Source organism: Nelumbo nucifera, chromosome 3 (genome assembly GCF_055504915.1).
Source record: "Nelumbo nucifera cultivar China Antique chromosome 3, China Antique-T2T, whole genome shotgun sequence".
In the NCBI taxonomy this organism is placed as follows: domain Eukaryota; kingdom Viridiplantae; phylum Streptophyta; class Magnoliopsida; order Proteales; family Nelumbonaceae; genus Nelumbo; species Nelumbo nucifera.
The window spans coordinates 57,369,172-57,386,483 of record NC_142651.1 but is presented as its reverse complement, the minus strand read 5'-3'; the positions used below and the strand labels follow the sequence as shown (position 1 = coordinate 57,386,483).

General features: G+C 38.1%; 1 protein-coding gene and 1 pseudogene across 1 annotated transcript in view; one reads left to right on the top strand and one right to left on the bottom strand.

Moving 5' to 3' along the window:
• LOC104602121 (CLIP-associated protein-like) overlaps positions 1–15,023 on the bottom strand; it is a 48,593-nt gene extending 33,570 nt beyond the window's left edge. The window contains exons 1-6 of the mRNA XM_010265696.3: positions 14,477–15,023; positions 13,699–13,854; positions 13,507–13,569; positions 11,133–11,201; positions 10,787–10,952; positions 5,000–5,161 (exon numbers count right to left, since the gene is read on the bottom strand). Of these exons, the coding sequence (XP_010263998.1) occupies positions 5,000–5,161; positions 10,787–10,952; positions 11,133–11,201; positions 13,507–13,569; positions 13,699–13,854; positions 14,477–14,809 (949 nt within the window). The 5' untranslated portion in view covers positions 14,810–15,023. The remainder of the gene's footprint in view (positions 1–4,999; positions 5,162–10,786; positions 10,953–11,132; positions 11,202–13,506; positions 13,570–13,698; positions 13,855–14,476) is intronic.
• Positions 15,024–16,406: 1,383 nt separating this feature from the next.
• On the top strand, positions 16,407–16,965 carry LOC148801239 (NAC domain-containing protein JA2L-like; annotated as a pseudogene).
• The last annotated feature ends 347 nt before the right edge of the window (positions 16,966–17,312 follow it).

The following is a 17,312-nucleotide window of genomic DNA, read 5'->3' as shown; positions in this document are numbered from 1 at the left end:
CTCCCAAACTATAATAGATTCCAATCCTTGATTTTAACTTTCAGATACTGTAGCTTTTTATGAAACCGCATTCCACTCCACTCCACTGTTGAGTTGCTCTCTGACCTTTAACTTTCCTTATGAATTCCGGGTGTTCTAACCACATGTTTTCAAATCTAAATGGTGCAGGACCTGCATTTCTCACCTCCTCCTTACAAAGTACAATAGGCCAATGGTCAGAGGTCACCCTCGGAAGTGCTCTAGAATTCAAAGACCCCCAATGTTCTTCCAAATCATTTGAGAATAATAATCTATCTAACTTGGAGAAAATTGGATTGACTTGGAGATTAGACCACGTATAACACCTTTGTGACAGTGGGATCTCTTTAAGTTCAAAAGCATCAACAAATTGATTAAATCTCCTCATACTTGTGGTAGGCCTCTGCCTAGGACTATTTGTTTCTTCCAAGAATCTGATTACATTGAAGTTGCCTCCTAAACACCATGGCCCATCCCATAGTCCCCTTATGTCAGCCAATTCTTCCCATAATTTTCTCCTTTCCCTGTAACCATTCGGCCCATACACATTAGTTAGCACCCATTCAAAACCATCCTCCACTTGCCTAAATTTCAAGGAAACTGAAAATTGCCCTATCAACTCCTCCAAACCTAACATTCCAGCTTATGATCCTCATTAGACTTTATTCTCCACCCCTTACACAAATTACTCTCTCATGTTTCCTTTCCTCCTTTCCTTCCTAAGACCAAAACTTTTATCTCCTTCCACATCCTTCACCAGTCTTTCAGCCTCACTAATTTTTCTCCTTTTGGACTTGACTTCTTCTCTCTTTCTTTGTAAGAACCCTTTCAAATCATTTGGATCCTTCAATTTACATCCCAACTTCTGTACAAAAGCTGCCACTGAATCCTCACTAGACAACTCTCTTTTGTCTATCATTTTATTGCTCTCTCTTGACCTAAGTTCCCATCACTACCTTCTTCCTTCTCGATTCCTTCTCCACTAGACTCTTCCGCCCCTTCCTTTTGTGGGTTGTTCACCCTCGCTTCCCCTCCACTTCCAACCATACTCTCCTGACCCTCCCTACCTCTACTTCTACCAATTCCCCTTTCCACTCCTAAACATGCTGCAGCCTTTGGACAGGGATTGGTATCTGGTACACAGGACACAGAGCAATCATTAGTAGCAAAAGCTGAATGGACACAGTTACCTGGGTTTTGTTGGGAAAAGGAAGGGGTACTGGAACTGGAAGCAGAAGCTATCAGGTCCAGAAAAGGTGTGTGAGAGTCAATTAACTCCTTGGCTCGAGTCTGAGGTGTTTGCCCTCCTGTCTCTTTCGTTATACAGTGAACTCTTCCCTCACCCACCTGTTTGTCCCCCACTGGTATATCTCTGTTATACTTCTAGGAAAGTCTCGGATACTTCCTTATATGTATCTTGTCTGTCGTAGGGCTTTGGTAATGGATCTTCTGGGAATGAGCCAGGACTGTCACCCCAAACCTTATCGACATGTTCAGTTCTGTTGAGAGTCTCATGATGTACAGGCCGTTCTGACCAAGTTCCTTCAGTTGCGACTTTTGTAAACAGGGAGCCGAGATTAAAAGTTGCTACCACTGGCAACTTGTCAAACTCGACACTTCCTATGCATGACAGTTCGTCAGAGTCTTCTTCCATTTCTCGTTCTTCCGATTGATAGTCTATCCAGCCCTCGTCAATATTCTCCTTCTCCTCAGAGCAATCTCTTGCATACCTGGGATTTGGTCGGTCCTGTGCTGGTTGACCTTCCCCATTTATTTCTAGAGCAACGTGTGGAATCCACTGTAGAGAGCCTATGGCTTTCTTCTTCCGCCTATTCGAGACTGAATCAACGCCAAAACACCTCTTCGAAGAAGAAGATAGACAAGAATTGTCGTCTACCAACCCAAACAACCTATCCTGGTCCACGTGCTTACTTAAACAGTCACGTGGACACAGGCTCGACTTCTTGGTTAGCCAATTCAGTCCATCAATTGGTTCGGACAAACCGGCTCGCACTAAGCCTTTGACTGGCCCTCCCCTTTTTTTAACCACGTCAGCAAGGGAATCATGCTCCCCCAAAATTCCAGTTAAATTAAAATTTTTCAAAAAACCTTCTTTTAAAGGATTGCGTGACTGTTGGTTTTCCATTGGCAACATTTTAGCTTACCCTTTAAGCCTCTGCTGCCCTTCGTCCTACCTTGCCAACACCTGTCTGCCACCTTGGTTCTTTGCCCCCAGAGCTCCATCTCTACTTCTAAAACCAGCCATACTTTATACCAAACCTCATCGACAAATACTTCAATTGTTCTTGGGAGCGATTCAGGTTCTACCCCCTTGATCCTCGCCTCCACAGCTCGATAATCTTGTAGCTTTATTTCCTCCATTGCCCCACCCAGCATCTTTACTATGCTTCCCAAGTTTGATTCGTTCCAAAGGTGGAAAGGAAGTCCGACCAATTTTATAGAGAAACTTCCTCTGGTATGTACCATTTCATTAAACAACGGCCTCCAGTTCTGAATGTAAACCAATCCTTCTTCGCATTCGAATGCTGTGAATCCCCTGCTTACCCCATCTTCAATTTTTAGCACTGCCTTCCTGTTAGAGAACAGCTTCAAGGCAACCTCAGTTTCTAGTTTTAGGTTATGCACCACAGATTTCAATAGCTTCCGCCAATCCTGTATATCCTTGCTGGATGTTATCACCATTCTTCGCTCCCAATCAACTTGCTCAGCCTCACACCAGATCTTCAACCCCCTATTTGAGCTTGCTATTGCTTTTCCGCAACAAACCGAGGTCTGCTTAAAGGCCTGGCTCGAAGGAATAGGAGGGCTAACTCCATCACTCTGTTCCTGCTCACGCTCCTTATGCAGGTGGTTTTCAACTGCGGCAAGGAATTTTTGTAGCTCATCTGCAAATGTTGCCCATCCTTGTGTCTGCTTCCCTTCCGGTAAGCACACCATTTGTTTCCTGTCCCCAAAAAATTCTGTGATGGTAATAAACCATCCTTTCCTGTTACACTTCAGCTCCACCTCGTATCTCTTTCTCTCCATTTCTAAAATATTCTTCCATCCTACTATTCTGAACGACTGAAGTACCCCATTGATAAACCCCTTCAACCATAAAACTGCTTCTTCAAACAACAGTATCAACGCCTTCCTGTCTTCTCTTACCTTTAGTATATTCTTACCTCTGGCTCTACCACCCTCAAGTAATAGTTTCTTCGCTTCGATGTCAAGTTCAGTTTTCCATCTGTTCACTGTCTGAAAAACTTTTTCACTTCCTCTCTCCATCCTTAGATACCGAATGACTTTGTGAGGGATAATCACAGAAGTAGAATTATAACGTTTTCTTGCAAAGGATTTGACAGAGCAGCAGTTGGATTTATCCTGTTTCCAAATGTCATTAGAATCTAAGTTCAGCTGGTGTCTTTGGAGGGTAAGTAGTAGCTCTACCAATGACCAATTTCCCAATGTAGGACCATTACCCATGATCTACCTCTGAAAATTAGAAAAAAGGAAGAAACTAATCTTAAGACCTTATAGAGGTGGGTGTTGCACATCCCACATGGCACCTTCTATCTTTTACCCCAAAGTAAGGGTTACAAACTGAACAGCACATATACCACTTGCTCCAGGCTGAGTTGAGTGATGATAGAGGAAAAGAGAAGTTATAATTCCCTTCAACTTTATACACTCTAAAAATGCATTCAAAACAAATATATTATAAAGGCCTTCTTTACATCTCCAGATGGTTGAGTGAGGCTAGAAGGGCACATATATTATGAAGACCTTCTTTCCGTTCTCTAAATTGCATTGGACCAATGGCAAAACACCTCGAAAGTACCTTTACATCTCTCCCCCTCCCTCCCTCACAGCAGCTGGCATGTAATTACAACAACTTCAGTCACAGAAGCCCACAAGAAAATAAAAACAGAAAGCACTTACAACCCAACCTTACCATATGCCTGAACTGCAAAGGAATTTGGTCCTGAGATTTCATCCATAATATGATTGTTTAACAATCCCCTTCCACTTCTAAATCCCTTAATCACTGCTGCAATAACAGTTTCAGACCTTGAAGTAAAGCCATCAATTCTGCCCTTAGAGTGTTCCCCAACCCAGCTGGCTCCAAATAACTGAAAATTAAATTACCACCACAATCCCTAAACACTCCCCCCACTCCAGATTCCCCAGGATTCCCAAGGTGGAACCACTCCACGTCTCCACCATCCTTTCAGGCACACTGCTATGAAAACCAGCAAAACAAGTATATTCCACCTACCCTGAGCAGGTCATTGAAATTCACCCCATTAAATTCTTTACAAATCAGAGCCCAATGTGCAGATTTTATTATTGTGAGTTCAATCAATTCCTCCACCTATTTATATTGAAGTTCTAGCATTGATTTCCCCCCATAATCCCCATAAAACTGCCCCTCACACACATGCCACAAAATTTTCTGTCATGGCATTGAGCATCTTATTACATTTGACCCAAAGAGGTCCTCAACATCAGAGGGTGGAATGCACACTTCCCCAATCAAGGAGAAAAAATGTTGCCATACTTGAGAAGTGTAGGAACAGTAAAGGTGGTTGGCACTTTCCCCATTCTTAGAGCATAGGACACACACATGAGGTGAAAGAGACCAATTCTTCCACTTTCTTTGGAGTATCTCACAAGTGTTTATGACTTGATTAGCAGCCTCCCAACAAATAATGATTTCTAGTTCTATTTTCCACTTGCTCCATGTTGAGGATACAGGAGCAAGCCAATAGAACATTTTTTAACAAGCAAAATCTAACAAGTGTTTATGACTTGATTAGCAGCCTCCCAACAAATAATGATTTCTAGTTCTATATTTCCACTTGCTCCATGTCGAGGATACAGGAGCAAGCCAATAGAACATTTTTTAACAAGCAAAATCTAACATCACTTTCTCCTATAATCATAAATAATAGATAAGACATGATGATAATACACAAACCTCCAAAGACAAGGCCTTCAACCCTTTGCATAGCAGCTATACGGAGAGACCAATCCTTCTCTGGTACAAGAGTAGATGCAATCTTTTCTATCTCTCTGATTAACTCCTTTTCAGAATACACTTTAATAGGGTCTACAGGTTTTTCTGTGGCATCGCTTTCTCCTGTACAGCACAATGGAACAAACATTGTAAGCTTTACAGCTGCACCATATAGCATCCTAATTGTAGAAGAAAGCAATCAGAATTCCTTGCCCATTTAATAGAAGTTCAAAGTTCAGATAACAAATATAAGTATTAAAAGCCCAAGAATATTCTCATGAAACCAAAATCTAACATAATAACAAGTACTAGCAGACAGCCCTTCTACTAGAATATAAGATCAAAGTCATTAGTCAAAATAATTATATCTGAATGATCAGCTTAAACGAATGACCCAAAAAAACATGGATATATTGTAACATTTCTGATATATCATTAATAAATCATTTCTTATTCATCAAAAAAAAATCATGGATATATTCATGATAGTGCATATCAAATGAGGCATGCAAACAATTGAAACAATAGCTCAGTGATCACTAATGCTTGGACCATGTGCTAACTTATTGAATTATTATTCAATTTTCTAGTAGATTATTATTTATTGGCTTAAACAATTAAAGTAGTTCACTAAGTAAAGCTAACCATAGGGAACAAAAGGATAATAAAGCTACCAAGTAGATCATTACATCAATTTACAGTACCATGATGTAAATGGAAATCTATTTTCTAATCCATATACTATGATTTTACATTGAGAAAAAGAAAACCTAGTGCACCGAATAATAGAATGATATGCACAATGAATACTTGTTAAGTGGGACTACTGACTAGGGATGCAAATGAACCGGATCTTGATTCAATTCGACTTTGAATCTGATCTAATTGTACCAGATTTAATATCCCTTATCCGATTATTGAAATGAATTGGATCAGAAAATGTGATCTGTTTGCCTAGTGGATTGAATTTGAAGGGTTCGATCCAATAATAAAATGTGTATACATGTTTTGTATACTTTATGCAATTATTAAGTAATATATACATTTGGCATTTGATTTGAAAAAAAAAAAAAAAACATTTTAACCTAATACGGCATACCAGATCGAGTCTCGAAAATCTCTCTTTGAAAAAGAGAGCCTCAAGACTTCACCCCTGTTTGGTATCACTTATTTTAAGTACATATTTGAATAAGTACTTAAAATAAGTGGCGGCATCACACAATAAGTGGCAAATAAGCACTTATTCTCATTTGGCGAAAAAGGAGTAAGTGCTTATTTTAAAAATAAGTACTTGAAAAAAGCAATCTAGAGGCTGCTTATTTTAGGCACTTTATTTCATATTTTTGGGATAAAACTGTTCCCATCGTTTTTTTATTCCTTTGAGTTCCCTCAAGTTAGGTAAGACAATTGAATTCCCTCAAGTTAGGTAAGACAAAAAAGGCACGGGGGTCAATTTGTGCCTGAGGCGCAAGGCATAAGGTGAGGCGCACGCCTTTTTAAGCAAGGCGCAAAAATTTAAAAAAACAAAAAAAAAATGTCAAAATTTCAAAAAAAAATTAAACATAATATTAATAAGTATAAACTTTAATTTTAAAATAAATATTTTAAAAAACCTATTATCTAATATGAAAATACATAAATATAACATGTAAAGCATATTCAAATGAGAATTTAAAAATAAAATCAAATATATAAAACATTTTCAAGCATATAAAATCCACAATCTTTTTTTTTCTCAATTGCATTACTTCAAGTAGCTAATATGATGTAAAACATATTACACTCCTGATTCTACGAGCCGCCTTTTTCCCACGCCCCTCGAGGCAAGCCAAAACAAGCCCACGTTAGGTCTTAAATTCTTAGTTCTCACACAAAAAATAATGATTTTATAGTTTTATTGCTTTTCAAGAAGATATGTTATTAGGATGAATGAATGAACAACATTACCAAATAGGGGCGTGGCACAAAGGCCATGCCGCTAGACATAAAAAAAAAATTAAAAAAAAGAAAAAAAGCGTCAAATTTTCAAAAGGCGCACGCCTGGGCTGAGGCACAAGGTGCACCAAGCGTGCGCCTTTTGAAAGGGCTGCGCCTAAGACTTGGGCAAGGCGCCTACCCTGAAATGCGCCTCGCCTGTGTGCCTAGGCGCGCCTTTTAAATCACTGCTCCAGATCTGCAGTTTTTCTCCATTTTTTGCTCCATTTTGGGCAAATTTCCATGGCAGTTCCATCTTACCATTGTGTCTTGCCACCATGTTCTCCAGATCTGTGATTGGGAAGTAGATAAACCACCTAGCTGGCAGTGCTCTCTAGTTTAAGTTATTATTATTAATAAGAAATATTTTTACTGATGGTGGAAATGGAATACAAAATTTAAATTTGTCTTAAAAAGGAAAATGTTTTCCATAATGTAGTCAAGGTTAACCCATGATGTAACAATTAAATAATGAAAAATTAAAAATAGATAGAAATACTAAAAGCAAAAATTAGGAGACATCCATGATATTATACATTGATCATATTATACAAAAATAAGTGTCATAATTAAATAATAAAATTTTAAAATTAGATAGAAAATATAAAAGATTATAGAAGAAATTACAAAAAGTAGACACATCTTTGATATTATTATTGTTATTATAATTATTACTATCTAAAATTGCCATGTGCAACATATGTGCACCTTTACTAGTTTTGTTTAAGAAAACAATAAATATCAAAAAATAATTACTTGTAATGATGATAACCACCTAGCCAGCAGCGCTCTCTGGTTTGGTTATTACAAGTAATTATTTTTCAATATTTATTGTATTCTTAATAAAATTAGTAAATGTGCGTATACGTTGTACATGGCAAATTTAGATAATAATAATTATAATAACAATAATAATATCAAAGATGTGTCTAGCTTTTGTAATTTCTTCTATGATCTTTTATATTTCTATCTAATTTTAAAATTTTATTATTTATTTATGACACTTACTTTTGTATAATATGATCAATGTATAATATTAGGGAGACTTTTCTGTTGTTTTCTACAGCTTTTAGTATTTCCATCTATTTTTAATTTTTCATTATTTAATTGTTACATCATGGGTTAACCGAGACTACATTCCCCAAATGGAAAGCCTTTTCCTTTTTAAGACAAATTTAAATTCTGTACTTGTTCAAACAACTCTTATTTCCCAAACATAGCCTTAAAGAAATACTGTAAAAATACTTCAAAATCTAAATCTCTTTTCATCTTAACATTTTTATTTTTACTTGCAACATGCCCTTCCTCTAGTTTTATTAAAAGCAGAGTTTTTTTCTTTGACAAATGAATAGATTTTATTGACCAGAGATTAAAGCAGTTACAAGCTTCCCTTGGGGGGCACGAGATGCAGCCACACCCTTGAGACCAAAAATTGAAAGTTGAACTGAAAAATCAAGTATTACAACTCATCCACAAACAGAAACTCCCTCACAATCCCTTGTTTAGCCCAGACATCAGCCATAGCATTGGCTGACCTGCTCACCCATTGTATTCCGATTGTCATATCCCTTGTTAGCCACTTAACCTTCATTAATAAATCCCTGTATTTCCAAATAGCAGAATCTGGATCCTGCAACCACCCTAACACCACCTTAGAGTCTACTTCAATACATAATCTGTTGACACCCATTTGGCTTGCAACCTGATTTTTTTTATGAATGCTTGCAACCTGAATTCCTTGTACAGCAGCCAGTAGTTCAGCTCTAGTAGAGTTTCCTGATCCCACAGGGCCTGAGGAAAGATATAATAAGTTGTCCTCATTCCTCAAAACCCCACCCATTTTTCTGTATTGTAATCATTTCTGAATTTAAAAAAAAAAAAAAAAAAAAATCTCTGATCAGTACAAGAGAATTACTAGATGCATGGGAGTATTATTTTCTCCAAATTTCAAAGTGGCAATTCCTCCCTTCAGTGGAGAAATAAAGCCCCTTTTGACAGCTTCTAGTTATTCATCCCATCTGAGTCTGACAACATATAGCCCTGGAATTTTAGTCAGACTCTGACAACATATGGGCTAAACAATCTAACAGACAGCTAAACCAGAAAAACTGTGACCCAGTGAGCTTTCTGGTTATTCATCCAGTCTGAGTCTGACAACATATAGCCCTAGAGTTTTAGTTATACATCAATTTAACAATGGATACGACATTAAAAAAGAACAGAATAGCTGAACCCATATAATTGGGACAAGGCTTAGATAATGATGATGATGATGGTTATTCTTTCTTACTCTCAATATGATTCATTAACATAAAATTAATATACATATATGCAAGGTTCAAAATATCGATACAGGCTGATACGCAGGTAGGGGCATATCAGCCTGTATCTTTGCTCGCTTTTTTTTACTTTTTCTTTGAAACTGATTCAGAGGGGTCAGTTTAAGGCCAGTTTACCCCCTGAACTATGCCAAACCCTGAAACACCCCCTGTAGGGGCATATCGGGAAGCCCCCAATATGATACGTATCGGCCGATACGTTGCGATATTTTGATTCTTGCATATATGTATAGAAAATTTTCAAGGACCCACTCCCTTCAGTGCCTAAAGTTTTTTTTTTCTTTTTTACAAATCTACCTTCTCTACTCCTTTCACTATCTTGAAATGTAAGAATATAACATCTCTTATAGTGAAGTAACCACTGAGATTTCTCACACACAGAAATAAAAGATAAATGGGTAAACAAATAAGAAATAAGAGAAGGATCATTGCATATTGAAGGTGAGTGCACAGCACATGCTTTCACAGCAAGAAACTTTTGACAGTCCTACCAATTTCCACCCATTAAAAATTTAAACCCTCATGTCCATTACTGTGAAGGTGCATGTGTTCAATCTTACAACATCCCAGTCTTTAATATCATCATGTTTCTAGTAAAGGATTAAACAAGATACATGTGTTTTTTGTCCTAGAGTAACATGCATTATATTGCTTGCTGGGGGAGGGGGTATTAAAGAGAGAAGAAATGAAGAACAAAAATCTCAAACACAATATCCTCCACTTCCAGATAATCCTAGGCATCGAGAAAAACATGGAAACAAAGAGAACTAAGGCAGATTTAACAATGGTAGGAATAAGGAACTCTCATAAGTCATAACATAAATCTAAGATTGTCAATGGGTTAGGTTTGGTCAGAGCAAGATCAGGGTAGACCTGATACTGAACTGACAACAATATCTAGATACCATAGGGTATGGGAACAACAGGTCCAGAACCAACCCTATTATCAATCAGTCTTATCAGGTCAGCCATGATGCCCAGATACCTGTACATGGGAGACATATCATGTCAGATAATTCAACTTTTAGTGTAAAGCCTGCATTCGGTACCTTGTCCAGCCAAGTCCTTGCCATATCTGGATAAACATAGTGGACTCAACCCCACCTACATTTACCTACTAACTATTGTACAAATATAGAGGTAGCAAATATTTATACAGTATGAAATATCATAAATTCACAATATACATATATTATCAGTTATGAACCAAATGATTTGGTCAGGGTACAGACAGTAACAACCCAATTAATGATTGCGCTCAGAAAATGCGACCCATAACCAACAAAAATGTATGCAAGCATCAACAGGCCTAAATGATAGCACCAGATCAGGTCTTTTTAAGTTGACCTGGCCCATTGACATGCCTAGTAACATTAATGAAAGTGGGAGATTGGTGTCAGATTCAACATGATATTTAAGGTCAAATCCTGCTAACCTCCAGATAGGGACATCTCGCGTGTGGAACTTTTGGTCTTTGGACTGCTTTTTTTCTGGTTAAGACTAGCAGGCCTCAGCTCCCCAGTGGTGAAATGACCTGAAAGTCCATCTGAAGAACGAACCTTTGGTTCAATCCTTGCAAGCCTAGCATTAATATCTTTTACCTGCAGAACAATAATTTCATATTAAAGAGAATCATTAAAGACACCAACTAGTGAATCATATAACTTCTTATTAGATAACATAGCCCTAAAGTACATAAAATTATGATAAGCATCATAACTGAAAAATCACAGTACTCTACATTTAATCAAGATGAGAGTGTTAAAGAATCCAGTGATCACCATAGATATAGGAAGATTATGACGTTGTAATTCATCACGGAACTGAGGCCCAGCTTGTGTATACATTTCCTGAAATAGCAGAACTTAGCCAAAATTAATTCAATTACATGCCGCAATCTATTTAGTTAACAAATTTGCAACAGTTAGAACATAAACACACTTGGAAAATAACCACCAAATCTTCAACCGAAGCAAACTTGGAATTGTGCCCATATAAAAGCAATATTACCGAAACCTTCCAGGAAAAAAAAAAACAACATTTTGCCACTAGAAGTATCAATCTTATGAATGCAATCATCAATACTTGATTCAGTAAACCAATCTAACTCATTAGGTTATAGAACACCATAAAAATTAAAAGAACCCAAGTACCCAACAGCATTTCACACGTTTGTAGGTTATCTACTGTAGAGATGACAAGGCCGAATGGGCCTTAATCTTTTCTTTTTTATTTGTGCTGTTAATAATGTGTTATGTTTAGTTAGTGAACCTTAGTTTATGGGCCAGTTTTGTTTTCTTTTTATTATCTTCATTGAGTAGCTCCCCACTGAGGGCACCTTTGCAATTGTACCTGAATTACAATCAGGTTTAATAGAAAGTGTTAGGGGACTGGAGAAAACAGACAGCTCTCTTCTTTCTCCTTTTGAACTCTCTCTTCTTCCACCTTTTCTTTTCTATGGTTTATTTTTAAATTTATTGCAGGTGTTAGATTAGCAAATTGATTGGATGATTGATTGACAACTTTTACAGTCAAGTTTAGGGAAGTTTTTGGAGATGAATATAACGCCCAAGACAGGTTATTGGAGATTTTCCCAAAAACCCTAGCTAACTGGAGAAAATGAATTAAGGGGTCTATAGACAGTTTGACGCCAACACTTAGGGATTGAAGAGAAGTTTCTTGATCTACATTGAGATCGATTTAGGTTGGAAAGGATTCTAGAGTTCCTGGTAGGAACGGCCAGACTCTCTTTCTCCCATGTTGTTGGGTTCTGTGAAACCCTACTTTTGGGTGATTGAAGAGTAGTTTTGACTTTAGGGTAGTGGTTCTTGGTTAGTAGCACCTATTTTTATTTTCATTTGTTTTTGTTTATCCAATGGAATAAATTAAAGGAGAGACAAAACAACCTACAAACTCTGGGTTTGACCAAGGAGGGTCTGTACTGTTAGGGGCAATAACCACAACGAAGTTAGATGGAACCAATTATCTAACATGGTCTCAATCAATTAAGATCTATGTCCACAGTAGAGGGAAATGGGGATGCACTAAAGATGCTAAGACTCATAGGAAGTTAGTATTTGAGGAATCAGATCTTTGAGTTCCTTACGGACTCAACCCCGAATATGATATTGTCAGACAAAACATTTTAGCAAAGGATGAGGTAACCCTATCTCAAGCTTATGCTATGGTCAGTAGTGAGGAGAGTAGGAGGTAGGTCCAGATTGCAAAAGCCCTATTCGATCACTTTGCAAATATTGAGATGAAGCCAAGGGGTTCCACTGAGAAAAAGGATGTTGTGTGTGAATACTGTAAGAAGCATAATTGTCAAGGTGACAGCGACAATGCACCTTTGGAGGCTCACCTCGCCTAAGCGCCAAGCAGTTTTGTACATTGTGTTACAAAATACTTTTATATTTGTCCCATGTGTTATTTTCTTGCCCACTCAATAAGATAATATAACCCCTGTTTGATTTTCAACTTAAATAAATTTAGAATAAGCAATTGTTCTTGGTTGTATTTTGTGAATTGAAATGCCATGCTCTTGTATATATCTATTTCTTCCTTTTCTGTTTTTGTTATCTTGTCTTAAAATCCAATGACCAGTGGATCATAACTGAACTGATAAATACTTGGTTTTTTAATTGAATCAGATCGGATCAATTATGGAGATCTGACTCTCTTGGCAAATTCAAATTCTAATTGATCTTTCATAGATCCATCAAATATCCGAATTAGATATGGGATATATCTTATTGAATTGAATTCAGATATACTAAACTCGGTGCTGGTTTTGGTTATCCAGAATCTTAGGAGGGTGAACTGGATATAAGTAGGGTATTTGATATGTTTAAGGATTTTTTATTTATAAAATAAGGTATTTGACTGCATAGTTCATCAATATAAGCATCAAATGAATGATGACATAGGTTGTTCCCACAATAGCAATATAGATAACATCATCTTCAGCAACTAAAGGCCAAAGGAGACTGAGGAGAGAAACAAGAGAATTATATGAGTCACAAACACAATTGCAGAGCAACATTTAAAACCAAGTTCAACTCTAGCTTGCAATATAATTGAATCAATTAGGAAGTGCAATCAAGTCTCAAGAAATACACATTTTCAAGAACCATTATGCAAAAGGATTGCACTCACCTCAATACATGATATAGCTGCTTCCCTGACACCCGGATTTGTGTCATTCAGCATCTGAAGAATCTATATGCACAGAAAAAACTAAATAAATACAAGAACAAAAATCTGATATTAGGAATATATATATATGCAGCATAGGAAAATGCATGTGTGCATAGCATTGGAAAATTTAGTTGCAGAGAATCTACATACAGGAGGAAGTATAACTCGCTGCAGGGGCAGCTCAGTAGATGCAAAGAGACCAACTGCTGATGAGACAGTCCTTGCAAATTCTTCCCTTACTCTCCAACTCTTGTGTGTCCAGGCGTACAATCCAGCTCTTTCAACAATGATTGTTGGAGAAGATACCTGTAATTTTATACAGCCATCACTAGTTTCAGTTCCATATTCGATGATAAAACAGCCCTATTTCCCAATAAACGGATTATCAAATGCAAGATATGGAAATGACAGAAGTCTGATTTATAATCATCGTTTAAACTTCTATGATCAGTCCTTTTCCTTTCAAACCAAGGAATTCGGAACTTTAATTGGTGCAAATGGAAAGACCCAACCAAAGATGAACAACTGAGATGGATTACTCATCCTTAAGTGACCGAGTATTTTAAAAAGAGGAATTCCAAGACCCGACTGGGTTAGAAGAAGCAAAGAGAAAGTGCGAAGGAAAACATCGAAATTGAAAATAATGGCAGAAGCAACTAAATGAAAACCCAACTCCATGAATACAGCTGTAATATGTTTTGTCCAATTTCATCGCCATGACTCATGTACAGTGAATTAAGCATAAAAAACTCCAAAATTTACATAGTTTGCACAAAAATATTGACAGATACAAGAAAAAACAATCGACCAGTTTCTAATAAACAAAGCCGAATGGAACGTTCCAACATAACAGATTTTATTTTACTTAAAATGATCAATTAGATTAGACAGAACCATAATTAATTCATTATAAACACCAAAGCTTAACCTCCATGAGAGTAAGCAACAGTCTCCGAGCAGCATCGCGAACCGGCTGCTTCCCATCTCCCAACCTTTCCACGACAGCCGGGACAAGCCCATTGAAATGGAGCTTCAAATGCTCTCCAGAGAGCACAGCAGCAGAAGCTAGGGCTTGCAGAGCACCCTGAGAGACCCTAAAGTTGTTATCTTTCAGGAGATCCATACAACAGTCGACAAGCGAAGTGACCTCCGCCGATGACAAGCTCTTTCTAGAAGCTTCTAGAAGTTGGTGGAGATGTTCGACGCCCGCCATCCGCTCCTTGGTGTCCTTGGCGCGCGCCATCTCCAGTGCCTCCTCCATGGCCGAGGGGACTAGGGTTTTCGGATCTGGTGGCGAGACTTCAGATCTGCTCTAGATTTAGCGGATGGGTGCCGCTAAATTTAGAGGATCTCGCTAAATTTGGCGGAGGTGGAGGAGGAGGTGGGAGTGTAAAGAAGTTAAAACAGTGACGGAGAAATGCAGAGGCGAGGAGAGAGAGAGAGAGAATGGTAAGTAAAAATTTGGTCGAAAGGTTGCTAGATCGACGGAGCGGATGATATATCTGTCTATCTGCCTGGTTCGTGTAGTTAAAAGATTACCTCTCATTTGTGTGTAATTTACGGAATTATGCCACTGTGGATTCTACTGTTCCAGTGCACTGACTGCGGTTTCCTCCTGTACGAAACACGCTGTTCTTTTTCCTTTTTGTTTTACCGTTGCCTTTTCGGTTTTCAAGAAAGATATGTCAAGAAATTGCCCCTTGTTTTATGGATTATTTACCGCGCGGTTTGATGATTGGTAGGGAATAGGGATGAGCACACTTCGGTTAAAACCGAATAATCGAACCAATTTCGGATCGGTTGTAAACATCGGTTTCTTAGAAGTTTGGGTTTCGGTTTTGGTTATTGTATTTAACAATTCGGTTAACTAAAAAAACCGAACTTCCATAGATAAATTAGTAATTTCCTAAATTTTTATAGAATATGAGCGCATTAGACAATTTCAAAAAAATGCAAATCCCCTTCTCCTTCGTTAGTTCGACAGTTCCCTCAAAAAGTTTTAGTGGTGCTGGCGACCTTTGGAGTTTGGGGGGTTTCATCTTCCGTTATCGACCACCGGCGAGCGACGACCAGCAACATCAGTTTCAAACTTTCAGCTAGTCCAACGGTGGCGGCAACCGGTGAGTAAACGCTAAACAGTTTGCTTATTTCTTTATTCTTACCTAAACTCCATTTCAAACCATTTTGTAGCAAGCCAATGATGTATGATTGATCACCATTCACCACTGGCATCGTCTTATGGTCTTATCAATTTTTGTAAACCATTTGTAAATTGGGTAAACCTCTTAAACTATCACTATTGTTTGTGAAATTGACTAACTCTACCCTTATTGTTTATGTATTATCTTAAAGTACCTTTAAGTTTTCTAATAATTGTTTAAAATCTCCCTTGCCATTAATTGTCCATCGCACTATGTTCACATGTAACATCATGTGAATGGTAATTATTTTAAAATTTCTAAAATACCCTTATTATTCACTGCAATTGTTGGAAGTTGCAGCAGTGGCGGTGATTTTAGTAGCATTGTCGCAATCGACGGCAACCACTACAACTTCCGAACGGCAAAAGTTTGGTGGGAAGCTGAACCCCCCTCCAAGGTAGCTGATTTGATTAAGAACTTTTGTGTTCTATCCCTTCTCTTAGTGGATCTCAAACAAAATGTCAAAAAATTAAGGTCTTATGAGTTATACGGGGATTGGATTTCTCAGAATCCAACTCATTTAAAGAAGTTGAGAAAAATCTAAGCTCTGGGTTTTAGAGTGTTTTCTCTGATAACCAATTAAAATTAGAATTCAAGGGTCTTTCAACTAGATAAGCAAGGGTTCTGGGCTTAGTTGCGGAAATTGGGTAGAACCTGATGTCTTGCTCTCTGTTGTTATTCCAATTGGATGATTGGGTTCTGCGCCGAATCTACCAGAAAAATTCTAATGCTGAAAAGCCGGTGCCAATTACATGGAACAAATAATAGAGTCATGCTTCGTCTTCATTGTTGTCCTCACACTTGGGACGATATTCTCGAATCACTTCCAAAGATTGATAACCATTTCTTTAACCTAACTCGAATGAACTCTCTAAGAAATCTACAACTTCTAGACAATAAAAGCAATGTTCAGAACATTGGCGCATGAAAATTTGATTGTGTAAGTTTAGGTATGATGGGTTATTTGCCCCAACTCGTTCCCAGTAGAGGTTGGAAACAGAGGTATACATCACAACCATGCCTCCACTTCCCCAAGTGGATTCTCCACCCGATAAATTTGGAGGATCTTGAGATCACAGCAAGTTGATAATTCTTGTTTCTTGCAATAGCAATAGCCAAGCTCAAACTTATTTGCTCAACAATTACCGACCCAATTGATCCATTTAGGTTTAGATACTCTGTAGCTGACATTAGATGTTTTGGATACAGACAGTAATACAGAAGTTTGAATCCACTTGGGGCATTTGGGGAATTAAGAAGAAACAGTGAAAGTGAGTATAAGACAGAGAACGAATGGTACTTTGTGATGAATGGCGATTTGGCCCGACCTCGTGGTCCGGGGACACGTGTGTGTGACCTGGCCCAATGAATAGCTCAGCCTGACAGCACGACCGCAACTCGACGGGAGAGACATGCCGAGTCCAACGCTGGCCACTCGTCGGGGACTAACACCTGGCCAATTTTGACTCCCACCAAGTGTGGAAGGTCCCGAGTTCCCCTTGGGACCCGAACTCCCCCTTCCCAAGGAAGGAGCACCCCGATTTTTGGCTAAGTGTCGCGAAG